The 18,677-nt window shown below is 32.9% G+C and overlaps 1 protein-coding gene across 3 annotated transcripts; it reads right to left on the minus strand.

Annotated features, from left to right (window-relative positions):
* Positions 1-65: 65 nt before the first annotated feature.
* Positions 66-18,600, minus strand: LOC149486139 (uncharacterized). Of its 3 annotated transcripts, none has more exons than XM_089699469.1 (5): positions 18,511-18,600; positions 5,843-5,925; positions 4,617-5,072; positions 1,345-1,565; positions 66-644 (listed from the first exon to the last, which is right to left on the minus strand). In XM_089699469.1, the coding sequence occupies exons 1-5, from the start codon at positions 18,539-18,541 to the stop codon at positions 203-205; spliced, it is 1,233 nt and encodes a 410-aa protein (XP_089555595.1). In that variant the 5' UTR covers positions 18,542-18,600; the 3' UTR covers positions 66-202. The 3 variants fall into 3 exon arrangements, with proteins under 3 accessions (XP_089555595.1, XP_089555597.1, XP_089555598.1); XM_089699471.1 differs by lacking the exon at positions 18,511-18,600 and adding an exon at positions 6,277-6,404; XM_089699472.1 differs by lacking the exon at positions 18,511-18,600 and adding an exon at positions 6,155-6,278.
* Positions 18,601-18,677: the final 77 nt, after the last annotated feature.

Consider the following 18,677-nt stretch of genomic DNA (forward strand, 5'->3'; position numbering starts at 1 on the left):
AAGAATTAAGGATAATGATGTTATGGAATGGAAGTAGGACGATAGAAAAAAATTAAAACACACAATGAAACAAGTATAATTTAATTATTAACAAACATAATCAATTGTGAAGCAGATATCTTACAGTACCAATAAGTTTCACAAATTCGCAATAAAAATTTAACTTCAATCAATCAAAAAATTACAATTCAGTCTCTTAAGTTCACAAAAAGCCATGTCCTACAATATCCGCGGGAATAAAACCCTCGGTTCCATCACTTTTTTTCACAAAAAACCACTCAGAGTCCACGTCACTCTCTGTAAGTCCAGGGACCAATGTGACAACATCACCTTTATACACTGTTAACGTTTTGTTCAACGCACTGCCTATATAATCTGTATTCACCACTAACAAAGTATTACGCACACCTCTAAAGTTTTCCTTATTATCAGTAAGGTTGGACACGGATTTAGTCTTTAAGTACAGGGTGTCAAAGTCCTTTTCCGCCCAGGAGCTTTTGTAGCGACTCCTACGTTTGTAGCTGCTCTCTGACCGCGTTCGACCCCGAAGATGTTCCTTATCGTTATCTGTGAGGTTTCCACATGGCCGTGGATAGATATCTGTGCTGCTTTCCCAGCATGGTGTTTTCTTCTGGAGCGATGTTCTGAAAATAATGTTATACTGATGACTAATTTTAGATACATAATTGAGGTTACACATGGAATATTTTAGTATAATACAAGCTTCATTGTTACGGGACTGAACTTGATACGATACTTGATACTATATAGACGAAAAATATAACTCTTAATTAGTAATTTCTGCTATGATGAGATTCTTAGATACAATCGGTTTTAGTATATCCTCCACGACTAAAGATGATGCGTATTCATGTTATATAAATAATATTATGTAGGTATACCCAAAATGAAGATACACCGGAGATTTATCTAATTTCACAAACAGCTCGTATTTATTTCTACTGAAGGTATAAAAATATAACATTTGAGTGTTAGATTTTAGCCATAAAAATGGCCAAGTTAAGATGTGTCATGCGTTGAATGTCCCCGTCCGATTAGGGCCCTTCTGGCCTCCTCCACTCAAGCGACAGCTCAAGCCGAGGTTCGTGGTCCCCGTCAAGGGGGGACGCCCTTGTGCATGTCGCTACCACGGTGAACCTTCAGTTCACCCCCGCGTCCGCGTTAAAATGTAGAAGCCCTTCTGGCTAACATTGAGAGACACCACACAAAAAAAAAAAAAAAAAAGCGTTGAATGTCATGTTATCGAACAGCGAACCATTGGGTTGTACGATATGCAACTTCACAATTCCTCCACCTCTCATCAAATCTAATAAAAAATCTTACCTAGAAGGCAGTATTCCCAAAGGCAAACAGGCGCTATACAGCACATAGCCTTCGTCGCCATGCGGCGTCTGGGTGTACAACCACTGCTGATTCTTGAACACTGCGTTGACCACCGTACCGAGGGGTAAAGGCAGCTCACGTTGTAAGTTCTTCTGGGTTTGGTATAGCGTTGTTGGGAAGGCTATCACTACTGGTATGTTACCTGGATGGTCTAATGAGGCCTGTAAATGACAAAAAATATATTATAATGTATTATTCCAACTAGAATATTCATTATTCACATTGTAACGTAACAATCCGCAGTTTTAAAACCAGTTGCGGGAAAAACTGCAAGCGAGGCCGCTTTTATTTTTATTTTGTATATATTTTCATAGCATAAACAGCTAAGTTGATAGTGATTGATTTTAGCGTAGAAAATGTACGACCTTGAAAAAAGTTTTTAAGCTACGGTTATTCAAGTTAACAAGTGCAAAGCCTTTTACGAAAAGACAATCTTCTTCTTATCTTATCTTCTTATATATAAAAATGAATCGCAAAATGTGTTGGTAAGCGCATACCTCGAGAACGGCTGAACCGATTTCGATAATTTTTTTTTTATTATATTCCTTGAAGTACGAGGATGGTTTTTATGTAGAGAAAACGTAAATATGTACCACGGGCGAAGCCGGGGCGGACCGCTAGTACATAATAAATAAATACGTGATGTTGTGCTATAGTCTCGAACGTCGTTAATAAAGGGTAGAATGTATTAGCCACATAATATTTTAATTTTTAATTAAAACAACTAATTTTTTGTTACTACATTCTTGCAAATAAATATAATTTGAATTTTGAATTTGGATTTTAAAATAATTTATTATTTTTTGCTCTTCATGTAACTCCGAATTTTAAGAAGAAGACAGAAATCGCACACGTCATAATTTACACGGCCACGATATTTATATCGTAAATCGTAATCGAAATAAAAAACAAACTACACGACTTGACTTTTCTTCAGTCATTAAAACGACAATAACTACACTTAATGATAAAATAATATGAACATTAACATAATACATTTAAATGGTAAATAATGACTGCGGCTCGAAAGATAAATGAAGCTATAATTTAAAAATTTCACACTGCCAATAATTTATAAAGTCTGCGAGGCAAAGGTCAAACGAAACTAATAATTGTGGGCCGCAATCGTAATTTCGTTACTACACCATGATTTATTATTTTTCTATACTCTATACTATTGTGTAAAATTGCAATTCTGAAGACATAGGTAGGTAGTAGAAGCATGTTATTTCGAAGAAAGATTATTAATAATGTAACTTTTCCCTGAATTATTAAATCTTTAAATTAAAGCTTGTTTACAACCTTTAAGTTGGTTCCTTAAAACAGTACCTATGTAATTATGTTCATAGGTACTGAATAATTTTAGAGTTTGTTTGATCTTACCTATCTTTAGATTTATATGATAACGTTTTTGGAGATTTTAATACATAATAATAATTAAAAAATAATTTGGAAAATCCAAAAGTGCACGCCTCATAATTTTTTTTTAATAAATATTTATTAATTATTATTTTTGTTTATTTAATAACAATTAAACCACATCGAATCAGACCCTGAAAAATGAAAGGGTTCTATTCCTGAGCATACTCAAGCGTAAGAGAAAAAAAAAGACTCGATTAGTAAAGTATTTCGGTCGCTATCGTGTTAACAAGAAAAAGGATCCGCACATACAGACACACGGACGTCCAAGACAGAACTTTTTTAAACTGTTTTTTAACTAGTTTAATTAACAAAAATGACATCAAAAATATCATGAACGTTAAAAATAGTGTTTTTTCTTAATATGTGTGTGTGTGTATTATCTTACAAGTGCAATGTATGATACATAAAGACATTTTAAGTTTGAAAAATCAGATGTTTTGCGCGAAGTGACAGTAGTACCCACCTCAACGCTTCGCTTATGAGGCGTGCAATAAGGTAACTTCGTTTTTTATTATTACCGATTACTATAATGAAGACTTATGAATTAACAAGTGTGTGTCGGACATTTTTTACGTTTTGCTGAAATTGATCGCACGAAATTGATACGCGATGTAACGAAACAATAGAATCTTATTAGTTTATTTAAATTTAAATAATGTAACAGAAACAAATTATTATTGATTTTTTTTTTCGAAATAAATCATCGCGCCAAAATATCGCCACTTGATTCTGAGAAAATTTGGAATTCGAATACCACAGATTGCACGAAAGTCGAGTATAAAATTACAACGGATAATCTGTTGACCGCGAAACGCTGTATTATAGCATCGAAATTTTGTGAATAACGTACAATTTATGAGCTCCAATTTGGTAATTTCGTGGCGTATGTTTAACTAAACGAGAAATATGGTTCACAATGCTGAATATATTGTCATATTAATTCGGTATTTTTAGTTCTTTATTAAAATATAATCAGTGTTATAATAAAAAAAAAAATCGCTGATTATAGGTACTTGTAGGTATCTCTTATTTAAATTTACTTTTTGTCACAAGTACCTATATGATTGAGATTGCAGAAATAGGTTTATAGGGCATAATAATGATCATATACATATAATATACGTATAATATTCTAGATAGGTACATTAATTTAAGATATAAATTAGAAATGGAAATGAGTAGCTCTACATGTTATGTTGAACGTCTTTTTAGTTTTTACGCACTTGCTCTATTACATTGTGAAAGCATGGATTTTACGTGTTGATAATATTTTCTTATTTATAGCCATAGAATTTTGAATTCAAAGCTTAAGTTAAGTTATATAATATTTCTTTCGAATAAAATAAACATGAAAAAATATAAACTATAGATATGCGTGTTTCTAGCGTCGGTAGGCTAACCAGTAACCACCCGAGCCCATTCGAGTCCTTATTATTTTAATTTATAAGTAACTAGCTGCCACCCGCAGCTTCGCCCGCGCAGTCAAAGAAAGACCCGCATTATAGTTCCCGTTCCCGTGGGATTTCCGGGATTGCGTCATTTTCCCGGAATAAAAAGTAGCCTATGTCCTTTCTCGGGTATCAAAATATCTCCATACCAAATTTCATGAAAATTGGTTCAGTAGTTTAGGCGTGATTGAGTAACAGACATACAGACAGACAGAATTACTTTCGCATTTATAATATTAGTATGGATTTATTATTTGTCCAGATATTTTCTTAAAAAAAATTGAGAACGAAAGAGACTGTTTAAAACTAGAAGGGGAATAAAATAAAAATTATAAAACGTACCTGACTTAAAAAGCTATCCAAATCCTTGATATCGTAGCCGAATCTAGGATGCCGTTTCTTCCGTCTATGCCGATGTCTGTGCTTCTTTCTTACGTATTCCGTTTCATCACTTGAGTCCGAACACGAATAAACACCATTAAATTTATCACAAGCACTTTTAAACCGACGATTTGTCCATTCACTTCTGCCTACAACTCTATCTTTGTTTATTGATTTATTATCTGTGTATAGAATTTTCTCGTTCTTTTCGAATTTGTTGTCTATGTTTTCTTTCAGTACCCACGTGAGGGATACTTTCGATTTGTGTCTATGGGGTAGAGGAGTGGAATGCCAAAGCCCCATGTCGCCTATTTCGGCGTATTCGACTTCGGAAAATTGTTCACTGCTGTTCGTTATGTTGCAATTGGCTAATAGATCTATAACTTCGCGTACTGGCGGGGCTGGAGAGGGTATAACCTGTTAAAAATAATTTAAATTCATACAAATATTTCAAAGTGTATAAAATACCAGATGTAGTCACGGTTAAAACTATTTTCTAGACTCTATATAAATGGTAGAGTCGGCAAATTTTATTAAATTTTTCATTGTATAGTCGCTGATTATGCTACATATCTAGTTATAAGCATAGTCTGATTAATTGATGATGCTTCTAGAAAAATTAGTTGTGTGTAAAAAGAAATTATAATAATATCTACAAATAGTTTTATTAAATACTATCTGTGTTCCGCAGTTTTACCTGCAGTGCTCCGCTCCTGTTGGTCTTAGCGAGATGATATACAATATATGTATATATATATATATGTATAGTCTTTCTCGATGAATGGGCTATCTAACACCGAAAGAATTTTTCAAATCCGACCAGTAGTTCCCGAGATTAGCGCGTTCAAACAAACAAACACACAAACAAACTCTTCAGCTTTATAATATTAGTATAGATTATTATATATTCCAACTGAGTGAGCAAGAAAATATATTCAGGAAACTAATTTCTGTAGATAACTTTTGATATTACATGATTTTACAATACCAACATAAAATAAAAGATTAAAATATACGTTTTGTAATTTAATCAAAGGTATAAATTAAAATAATGATCAACCAGTAGTTATGTGGAACATCATTAAAAAAGTTTATGTGTAATAGTAACAAAATGTACATAATTTTAAAGTGTTTAAGAAATAACCTGTATAAATACAGAAGAGTGTTACAATAAAATTACAATTTACCTCATTACGCAGTTCGTCCTGTCGGTTTTCGTAATTTCCATCGTTCACACTGTACGGCGGCGGTAAATCTTTTGGCAGAAGTTCTGTAATAAAAATATACCTACATATTACAGTGTTTTATACTATACCTGCACGTTGTGATAGTAAAAAATTCTACGCCTTTTGAGAAAAAATTCTTATTTTTTTCATAATGCAATAGGTAGAAATACATTTTTTAATATTTTCAGAAAATTCGTGCGGTCCTAACTGTATTTACAATTAATTCATAATAATTTCACAGGAAATAATTTTATCTCAACAACAACACCATACCTACAATAACTCTACAAAAACCAAAACAATTCGAAAAATCTCAAACCGCGCACGCACCGCAAAAAAAAAAAGAAAAGTCAATCACAGAGAACACAATACCGTGGATATGATTAATGAATTACCATGTTCAACTGAGCGGATTATTGGGCATAAACAATTACGACAATGTGTGGTCACTGGTTCACGTAGCTACCACGTTACCGCCCACCGCGCGCGCCAATCGACGACTGACGAAACTTGAAACTTCAATAGTTTACAAAATATCGTCATTTTGATGGGGATTAGGCTCTAGCTCTACGATCAACGTAGAGTTTCGTGTAGTTTTCGTAGCATGTGCTGACGCCTGACAATAATATTGTACAATATCCATAAAATAACTACAAATGCACAGCGACTGAAAAATACTTTGATTCGGGGTGCATCATAAATTTTTTAATCAATAAATCGATTACTCTACAACTTTGATAATGCATTCTGTCTGTATTTTACTTTTACTGTATCTATTTTGTGATTTTTCTCTAAAATTACCCAGTGTTTCGGTTACAAAATATATTCCTTCGTGGAATAGAAAGCATACATTAATATACATAATAATATCAAATTCGAAAAACTTCAATAAGGTATCGCTTCATCCTCATAAATATACCAAAATTATTAATCAATTGATCGATACTATGCAATTGGAAATATTGTTGTCTATGGTTAATGGTAATATAATAAAAATATATACATATATTGTTTGCAGCTAGACCAGAGCTAATTATCTCAAGAGTTATTGGAAGACTCAATTTTAATCGAGTCAATTTTATTTTATTGCCTACCCTATTCAGCAGTATCTGTTTCATAGAATTTTAAATTATCACCTACAATCGGAGAAGTGTAATAAGCAATCCATATACAGACTAAACAATTCCGTTTTACCACCGCATTATCATTTTATTCCTGCCGTAATGTCTGTATCAATTTATTGGGATAACTGTAAGACGTCGTACAAATTCTCAGAGATCTAGTTGCTAATATGGCTTGGCCATAATTGGGTTTAAAAAAATGATTTCTCACGAGTTGGCGGCGGGTTCGCTAAATGCCTTGGGATACTCCATTCGACACAGGCCCGGTCACGAATCATTCATTATGTTGCACTTTCTTAATTTAGATGTATGAGTGTAAGAATGTAGTGTGGTTCAAAGGTCTTTTATTACGATCAATGAGCGAAATTGCTTGAGAAGGCTGGAATGTATCGTGAATTTTTCCTTTATTATTGAAATAAAAACGACTTGTAAGCCTTGATAAAGTATACTTAAGTGAGTTAAACAAGACGATTTTTCAATTTGAATGTATCAATAGTTACGAGGTAAGTACAAATTTTATACAGAAGATGTTTGTTTATTTGGTTGTAAGTACCTATCCAATAAGCTCCTAAATTATGTCACGAATTCGAAAATTCTTCCACTAAGTAAAGTGAAGTCCCATGACCCCTAGTGGGGTATGGGGGAAAAAGCATTATACATCTGTTTCACTGATGATAATGATTGATCTGATTCTGATCGATTTTCTTTAGGGACAAGTAGGTGATCAGCCTTCTGTGTCCTACCAGACCGAGACATTTTTTTTTCTTCGTCTAGACTAGGGTGAGCTGCTAGTTTGATATTATTTCTCCACTGAAAACAACCCTTTTTGAAAAATGTAATTTAAGTGAAAAAAAATGTCTATATTATTTCCCGACGCGATTTTCAAGGTTTTTTTCATTAAGATAAGATAAAAGGATAAAATGATCAGAAAGATCTTACGCTGAAATAACGCTTCACCTTTGGACCAGTAATTTTTTTTCATACCTACAACAAAAATTAAGGCATTTCTACAGGCAACGACTACGAATAAACTAAACCTAGTTACCTTCAAAGTAGTAACCGTACCTACCTATATCATACAGAATTTCCAAATCAATACTCTCACTATACAGTAGCATTTCTATTATTTTTTTTTTACTATACTAGTAACATTTCGAAATACAAGCTATGTATTAATGAGAACGAAGCAAAACGTTTGTTTATCATTATCGTGTGCATTCCTTGCAGGTGCTGCGTTTAGTTCGTTAGTCACGGTGCAGCTAAATAGTGCAGTGGTGCTAAAAAGGCAGACAATCAACACTTTGCGCCTGTTCATTAGAGCTTGCCTTGAGACCTCGTACATACTTAATAAATATTTCAAATAGAAAAAAATTGTTGTCTATGGTCTAAAAAATTGTTGTCTATCATTTATGTGGCTCTTGGTTTTTCTGGGATAGAAAATAAGTAGAAAATTGCGTGTATCAATTTTGTTTTCAACATTTTATGAACGTGAATATTATATTGCGTATGCCCGTTCCTAGTTAGCCTTTTAAGCCGAAAAAAAAGAAATTTCTCTAGAAAAGTAATCACTAGCATAGGTAACGAAGTTTGTGAAGACGCATCAACCATAATCTATACATATAATAAATCTGTAGAAGGGTCATTTCTGTACATTGAAAATATTGAAAAAATAAATAGCAGGGGGTGTTACTGGATCGATACCAAACCCAAATATGTGATTAAAAAAATTTTTGTCTGTCTGTCTGTCTGTCTGTCTGTATGTGAAGACATCACGTGAAAACTACCGGTTCGATTTCGATGAAACTTGGTATAATTATACCTTATTATCCTGGGCGTAAAATAGGATACTTTTTATCCTGGAAAAATACGTAGAAAAAAAATTAATCTTAATTTTTCAGTTTTATCCATAGACGTTGTTCTGTAGAACCGCGAACACGTTGCGTATTATTATAGGCCTAGCCGTATTTGGGTCCAATAGATATTTATAAGATGTCATTGTCAGAGTTACTCAAAATGGAGAAATAAACCATCCACGCGAAGACCGACATCCGCGCGGACGGAGTCGCGGGCGGAAGCTAGTCTAAATTAAAATCGTAATGCGAATATAATTACGCAAGCTTACAGCATCTCTTACTATACTAAAATATACAAAATAATTAGCTCTATTTTGATGTAGTTACTTACATGCATGGGTGTTATTTTCATACCTACGAATTACCAATAAAAATTAAAAATGTATTTTACAAAAAATAGGTAAGTAGTAAGTACTAGGGATGTAACGATACCGATACCGATACCGATATATCGGCCGATATTATCGGCAAGCCGATATATCGGTATCGCCGATTATAAAACAACCGATACCGATATCTAACAATTCAAAAAACCGCGCCCAATGAACGATGCGGGAGGCCGCCCGCGCGTGCGCACTTTGTTTTCTGAAAAAACTCTACCAATAGTAAACTTTTATTAGGTTGTATTAGGTAGTAAACTTTTATTAGATTGTATGTGTATTTAACTTAAAGTTTAACTGACTTTGTAAAATAATAATACTAAAATAAATGGTTTTCTTTTTTTTGATTTGGCATTGTTATTTAAAAGAATACGATTTACAGTTGAGTCTCTGTTAAATGTTGGTAACTTTTATGCATAATTCACTATTTATTTTTCTACCAAACCATCGATATCGGTATCGCCGATATTTTATTACAAATATCGGTATCGTATCGGCAAAATCAGGTATCGTTACATCCCTAGTAAGTACCTACTTATAAATATATTTTTTCTACTATTAATATGAATTGTCATAACCCAATGTTACTTATCTAAGAGACAGTTGTACAAGATTTTTATTTATTTATTAACGATTATAGAGTTTTTAGAAAGCTCTGACTTATCTAGTAGGTCCGTAGGTCTTTTGACATAAGCTCGGTACATATACTTAATGATTAAAAAATAAATATTTAAATTGTGTACAGATATTTTGGTGCAAATAAAGTTCCAGTGCTGTTAATTCCAAGAAATTGGAAAGCAATCTGCATTGTGGTGATACGGTTCGGTTATTCGCGAAAACCAACACCTGTCATGGATACATGTATTTTCCCGCTAATTCTGCGCCATCTTGGCCTTGCACATGTTGGATTTAATTTCACGGTTTTATTACTTCATATTATGCATATTTCGATTTTTACAAGCATTTCTGTGTTGTTGTGTAGATTGAAATATTTTTTCAAATTTGGATAAGTTATGAAGTTTTATATTTAACATACGTAATTAAGATGCGTCTGTTTCTCTGCCTCTCTTGTTAAAATAAATTGCAAAAGTTAAAGTTAAATGCAAATTTAGTAATAAAAGAAATTTAATTAATTCAGTACTTTCCATTTCGCACTAAATTACTATTACATCAAAATAAAGACTAAATAAACTTTTTATTTTGAGAATTGCGATTTAGTTAAATTTTATAGTCCACATTCGAGATTGCCTGTTCTAAGGAGATTGCTGTAGATTTTTGTCTATAAAATTATAACGCTAATAAAATGTCTTAGAGATATCTACACATTTTAATATTACAAATTATACCAAAATAGTAAACCTGGTTATATTATACTCATTTCTCTTACAACTCCACGCGCCACCCTTGAAATCTCAATAACAGCTCGACATTCTCGCTTTAATCCGATAAAAAAACAAAAGAATCGATCTAGAGGCATATCGGTATGCCAGGAATGCGCTTCCCGCGGGAGGGAATGCTCAGGATTCACGACTGCCGAAAACGTGCGTACGAGTGACATACCGTGACAGGGCGCGCGCACGCACGCTATTGTCACGTCAAAATAATGGCCTTATGTTTTTTATTAGCGAATATTTGGGGAGCCGAAATGGATTTCGTGTACGGTTGACAATGTTGCATACACGTAGGTACATATACAGCTACACCTATAATAATATTATGCTTAAGTATTACTGTATGCTTGAAATATATTTTTGCACGCCTCATAAGCGAAGCGTTGAGGTGGGTACTACTGTCACTTCGCGCAAAACATCTGATTTTTCAAACTTAAAATGTCTTTATGTATCATACATTGCACTTGTAAGATAATACATACACACACATATTAAGAAAAAACACTATTTTTAACATTCATGATATTTTTGATGTCATTTTTGTTATTTAAACTAGTTAAAAAACAGTTTAAAAAAGTTCTGTCTTGGACGTCCGTGTGTCTGTATGTGCGGAGGATTTTCTTGATAACACGATAGCGACCGAAATACTTTACTAATCGAGTCTTTTTTTTTTCTCTTACGCTTGAGTATGCTCAGGAATAGAACCCTTTCATTTTTCAGGGTCTGATTCGATGTGGTTTAATTGTTATTAAATAAACAAAAATAATAATTAATAAATAATAAAAAAAATTATGAGGCGTGCACTTTTGGATTTTCCAAACTATTTTTCTCTGTAGCTGCTTTCTCAGTAGCGATATATTTTCATGATACATATTATGTGGTTGTCATATTTATAAGAGCACTTGATTACCAAATCCAGAATTACTTAATACTCTGATGTTTCAGTTTCTCATGGATATAGGTAAAATTACGTAGATAAGCCAAATACATATTGACGTGATCTCGAACACCAGTAGGTAATACAGTAGTGTGATTTTTAAAATGTTCTACACACAGCTTTGGCATAGTAGGTAACTAAGATTTTTTTTTTAAACCGACGTATTTTTTTTAATGTTTTAAAATGAATGATGATTGTACATATCACATTACGAATGTTTCTACAATCATTCATTAATTTAGAAGATAAGCGAACTTTCTATTATGTATGTTTTATCTACACTAATATTATAAAGAGGAAAACTTTGTTTGTTTGTTTGTTTGATTGTTTGATTGTAATGAATAGGCTCATAAACTACTGGACCGATTTTAAAAATTCTTTCACCATTCGAAAGCTACATTATCCACGAGTAAGGTAGGTTTTATCCCGGAAATCCCACGGGAACGGGAACTATGCGGGTTTTTCTTTGAAACGCGGGTGAAGCCGCAGGCGGAAAGCTAGTATGTACATATTTATTTTACGTACCTACAATATTTTATAGATAAGGTACTTATTCTGCGGATAAGGTTAAACAACCTTACTCAGTTTACAGATAAAATCAGAGCGTAGCGAATGTAACTTTACGAATATTCTCTACAAATACTTTCTATCAATGATATCTTCTACTTTCCATATTTTTACGTACATAGGTATCACAGATAATATAATACTTTACTAGTTTTAATCTATATCTTCTTAAATTAAGGTCTCTAGCTTTTTCAGAATCGTCAAAACGTGAGTATAAATTTTTTTTTCCATAACATATAATTAACAATTATCGATAAACACTATTATACGTACTAAATGAAATTATTGATATAAACATTATAAAAAAAAAACATTGCCCATTTTAGGTACGTGCGCACAGGTCAGCCCATCCCTCTCCCACGCATCTCAAGATCATTATCAAAAAATTATAAAGTTAAGCCCATAGACGATTTGTTAGCACCGCCTACATTTACGAGATAATATGTGAACATAATAATTATTATACATTGCCATATTGTACTTGGAAATTAATTAATATTTTTATACGTAGCAGTTTTAATATCCAATGGGTATATCATTATTTTTCTCTATCTATGAATACCTACAGCATAGACGAAGAGGATAGTTTTAAAAATCAAGACTTTGATTGGAATTTTATTACTTAGGTACATAAGTACTTACTGAAACTTCCAAAAAAAAAACACTGCTAAGTATTTATTGGTCCATGACCTTAAAACTTACTGCTTACACATTTTTTTCATATCTAATAGTCCAGCACGAGAAACGGGCAAATTATGAGCATTCAGAATAATCCGATAATTCTAATCTAATAAATACTAATCGATTTTTATATAATTTATCCCTCTGCGAGTTTTCAGCTACTTAAAGATTTTTTATCTGTAAACATAAAGGAAATTAGCTTGTAATCGCTTGAATGCGCGAAAGCAGTGCAAGATTGCAAGCGGGTCGAGACTGGTAGGATGCAGGATAAAATTAAGGATGAGTGTAGTTGATAATTGTACCGTGAGAACCCGACGCAGGCGCACTCTGTGTACCGACAACATACAAATTAAGATGAACTTTGTACCGCGGCGGGATCGAGGGACCGGCGCGAATCTACCGTAGTAAAAGTGCGTATAAAAATTATTTAAAAAGATATTTGGATATTGAATCAAAATTTAAGCCCTTTATCATATTCGAAACTTTAATATACATTTTTTTAGATATGTACATTAAGAATCTAAGAAGAAAAACGGTTATAACTAGAGTTAATTTTCGGTATTAAAAGGGAATTCTACACGATTCAGGCCTTAAGTACTTACCTACTTATAATCTGTTGAAGAAAAACATACAATTATTTTCACATAAAAGCTTGTTTTTTTTATAAATATACCTCAACAACATACATTCGGATGTATTGTTTTTAAATTAGACCAAACATTTTATAACAAGACTCTACTATACAGGGTGTCCCACTATTGGTATTCTAAGCGCGAAGGGAATTGTAGTTTTGCATACACTGATCACGTAAAAAATACTGAAACAACCTAATTACGTCAAAAATTTTTTGCTTAATTTTTCCTGAAAATCCATGTTTTCTTCTCTAGCTTCGCGCAGCCGGCATACACCGCTTCTCTAATATGAGCATTTTGTCTATGAAAACATAATCTTAAACGATAGCTCACGTGCTGGTGGCAAAGTTGGGCCGGTTGCTTGTTAGGGGTGTACACATAGAGTTTTAAGAATTCATATAATGAAAAAAAATGCGTCTGGATTTTTATAAGTATTTTTTACGTACTCAGCGTATGCAAAACTATAACCTCCTTTGAGCTTAGTATACCAACAGTGTGACACCCTGTATATAATCTTTTAAAATTCAAGCTTTTTTTGTCGACCCTACACATTCTATGTAAGAGCAATCCACGCTACAAGACACGCAATCGGCGAAAAAGCGAAATTGCGGGCATATTACACCATGGCATGGGTATCACAATTGGACAATAATAATTGCTCTGGCTTAGATTTAAATAAAATAGAACAGTTACTTACACATAAATCTGTTTCTATGCATATTCTTATAATATACTTACAATTATTTAATATTTCTGGTAAATTAGTAACTAGTTAATAAGTGTTAATAATTTTTAATTAACTAATATAAATAAAGAAAAATGTATTTACGGACTACAGTGAAATTAATAGAAAAGAATTAAATCAAAACATACCTAGTTCGTTTTATTTGGAATTTATCGAACAACGCTTCTATAAACTTAAAAAACTAAGATGAACTTTTGAAGAATTTTCCATATAAACCTAGTTAGTGAATAGAAACAAAGGTCATCCTAATGAAAATAATATGATGTATGAGATGACTGTTATATTCTATTTTCAAGCATTGAAAGTTGAAACCAAAAAGTCTAAACTCGATCGAATACTAAATTCTGATAACGTTCCTATGCCCTAAGGCGCGAGCGCTAAAATTCGGAACACAGAATTTATTAATTATCATGCTTTTGGTTTCGTTTATATTATTATTAGGTAGTTAGGTAAAGATAATAATAGCGAATTATATGAGTTTACTATTTATTTAGTGCTAGACAATATTTACAACAAATGAAATAAAATAAAAATAGATCAGGATAAAAAAGCTATACGATCTAAGATGCGATAGAAAGGGAATTTTGCGGTCAGTGGAACACTTTCAAGTGTCGCAAACTTCGAGCTGTGACGAATAAGTAATGACGTTTCGATTGGACACGCCTTCCCCAGCTCTGAAGCTTGACAGCTAGATACAAATAAATTCGACAAGCATTTGCGAATTGCGAACCGTAGAACTGCGAATACGTTGGTAACTAACTTACTAGATGTTTCAAGTAAATAGCGTTTTAATATCGATATATGTATTCTTGATATACTGTTTTCTAGTCGAAGTAGGAAATTGAAAGCTTCTAACGTAACATCTCAGCGTAACAGTACCTACTAATTACTGTTTGATAACTGATAAAAACATGATCACAATAAGATCACAATGATCACAAGATCACATTGACAGTTTGAAAGAAAATGTATGTACTCATGTATCTATTTAAGTGTAGGTAGGTATCTATTTATTTGGGTGTTCTATACTGATACTGAAATTTTAACCGTATTATTTACAGAATATGTATAGATGCATACACGAGTCTAAATAGACAGACCCCTTTTTTATCAATAACTACTTACTACTCGAATTGAGATACTTCCGCAATTTAGTATAATAAAATCTGCTCGAAACGAAAATTTCTCAACAAATAACTAACGGCTAAAATGCATTCATTTATACTATTTTAATTTTCAAGCGTTTTCAAGTAATTTTTCACTTTATATGAAGGCTTTTCTATAACACTATAAGGCGAGGTACACAATGTATAAAATTCTGCATAGACATTTGCCGTGTCTTGACGGAATGCGAGTTCTAAAGAATGTCACTGTTCACAAATCGTTCAATAAATGCAAATTTTGCAACCAATTTGTAACTAAACGTTGCTCTGATCTGATAATAATAATTACTACTGTATAGAAATACGTGTAATTTTCACAATACAATCTTCTGAATAACACTTATAATAAACTAGCAATGCCCTGCGGTTTCACCCGCATAGATAGCGATATCTTTACAGTGAAAAGTCTACTATAGGTCGGACATGAAAATCACCTTTTTCCCGTCCCGCACTACGGCCTTTTTTTTTTTGTTTTAGTGGGGAAATCTTTCATAGATACCCACGGCCTCCAGGGGAGGGGCCGTGGGTTATGTCGGATTCCTACCGACCAAAACCCCACTGTGTTCCGTCAAGACGCTTATTGGTAGAATTCCTCCGTGACCCCCGCACTACGGCCTGCTCGAACAGTATACCTACTATTTTCTGTTGATTGACACTTTTAAATTCGTTATATCTTTTGAATGGAGTATCCAATTCTTTTCATTTAAAAAGTATTTTGCTGGTATTGAAACAGTCTATAATAAAACATCATTTAATGGGATAAGGATTAATATATGTGTATGGATAACATGGTTTGATTACTGTCGGCACTTCTATTTACTTTGAAAACGTAAAAAAGTTGTTGTAGTAACATAACTACTGAAGATGGACATATGGTATCGCGGACTTTCTTGTAGATATTGATCCATTCTATAATACTGTAGAACATTTTTTTGTTCTATCTTCAATAGATTCCGCAGCGCACGCGATGACAGAAGTTTTATTGAGGATTTTTTTACACCTTGGGTTACATTATTGCATTTTTGGTAAGGATCTCTAATTTTTTTGAAAATGCAATATAGCCTATGTTGCTCAGTAAAGATGCAGCTTTCTAATGGTGAAAGAATTTTTGAAATCGGTCCAGTAGTTTTTGCGTGAAAACCATACATACATACATACATACTTACATACATACTTACAAACTTTTCCTCTTTATAATATTAGTATAGATTAAATAAGTCTGAAGGTAGAGTTAAATGGAGATAGGAATTAGAAATAACGACTACTTAATAATAAAATTATTATAGGAGAACAATATCTCATATAACATACCCATTACCCATACCATACCTATTACCTTCCCATGAACAATCTAAAAAAATACAATGATGTGCAATTATAAATATCTACTTGTTTTATAACTTATTTCAATTTACTAAATATAATATGTTACAAGCAAAGGATGTAACAGATAAATATATAGGTGGTGGTGGTAGATAAATAGGTGCTATAACTCTCCTCAATTCTCAAAACGTTCCACACATTTTTTTTTCATTTAGGCAACAACTACGGCCAGTCGTGTAATACTTCACATTTCAGTGTTGCTAGAGTATAATTACCAATTCGTTGTACCGATTAACATCGTCTTGGTATTCCGTATCTCAGAAAAGTACGTGGAAAAATGTGCGGTATGAAATGGATATAAAAATTATTTATTTGCGTGGTGCGCAATTAGGGAGGCGTGGCGTCTGCGCGCGCGACCTGCGACCTCTCGACGCGATGCCTCTGTCCTCAGCCGCTGACCGGCGAAAGAATTCCAAAATTGACGACCACTTTTTAAATTATCTTGATCGCGAATACAGCTTTATCGTAGTTTTATGACTGATATCTTTAGGTGAATTTATTATAACAACAGTAGGTAAATACTAAACAAGTATTAATTATAGAAATTAGATGGGTACATAACGTGCTATAACGATCCACGAACGGGTGCCTTTCGATCATTTCGAGTATTTTTTGATAAAAATTGAATTGAAGTACTAGATCAAAAACTTAATTAAAATGTTACTGATTGTGAAAACTGTACATATAATATGCCTATAGGTATCCTAAATTAATTTTCGTGAAATTATTTAATTTGCTTAATTAATTATTTAAATACAATACTAAGATTTAAATCTTTGAGCTAAATATATCTATTAATTAGTATAATTTCTGTAGACCGTGGGATTAACTGATTTGTCTGTTATTTTGTAAGATAACAACGCAAATGAACGTATCCTACATATATATCTAAGCACCTGGGAAATAATGTACATTATATTGTTAGATTAACTGCAGACTGTATCTACCTACTACAGCCTATTTGCAAGTCTTAACTCTATATACAAGTTAATAAAGAACAGCTCTGTACTTTAAAGAAGAAGAAAGGACTTGGAAAGGAGTTGCAGGCTCTACCCACAGGCTCTACTAAGCTCTACCATAATTAAGTAACGTAAAAATGCTCTAATTGGAAAATTTTTAAGCGACTTTTGACTATAAATTATTTTGAAATTCATTGACCATTAGGTTAAGTTTTAGAGTTACGTTAAAACTCAAAATTAAAATAAAACAACAACAAGCCATTACAAGCACATCTACTAAAGAAGAAAAGGGTCCATAACGATTAATTAATAAATGTAAACCTTCGATTATTACCTATCAATAACAACAATGATCGAAGACGTAAACATATACCTTACTGCCTACTGATATATTATTTATATAGGGTTCCACAATCCACACTTCTTCCACGATAAATTTTCAAGGATCGTCAAAGATAGAGATATCGATATTTGCTCTATGTAATTTTTTTTTGTGTTGTTAACCCAAATTGGCTAACTATCAAATCATAAGGTAACTACCTAACAAAAGTAGATCCCTAATTTACCTTATGTGTGGTCATCTTTTGTGCGCTTATAGTGCTAAGCTGATCGTCCGAATGTATAACTACTAATGCACGTGTGTTCTTAGTCTGTATTTAATTAATTTATTTAAATTACAAGAATATAATACAGATGTAAATAGGTATAGGTATAAGGAGAATAGATAATACAAAAGTAGTATAGATGCTATAGGCTACATATATGGTGCATGGATTAACTTATTATATCGGTGAAGAAGATAGTACGAAGGACTTACTGTCTCGAAGTCTTCGTAAGATGCGTTTCATGTCTGCACAGGTGCGGTGTGGCACGCGCGCGCGCCGCAAATGTGGCTGCCAAACGTCACGCTCTGTTGCGTTAGCCGGGTGGATAAACTTGAGGGCTTACTCATAAATTACTCATTACTAACTAAGGATCAAGGGA

The sequence above is a fragment of the Colias philodice genome, chromosome 9 (assembly GCF_061535455.1).
Source record: "Colias philodice isolate Cphi_HAF_F1 chromosome 9, ilColPhil1 Martin Lab GWU primary, whole genome shotgun sequence".
Taxonomy (NCBI): domain Eukaryota; kingdom Metazoa; phylum Arthropoda; class Insecta; order Lepidoptera; family Pieridae; genus Colias; species Colias philodice.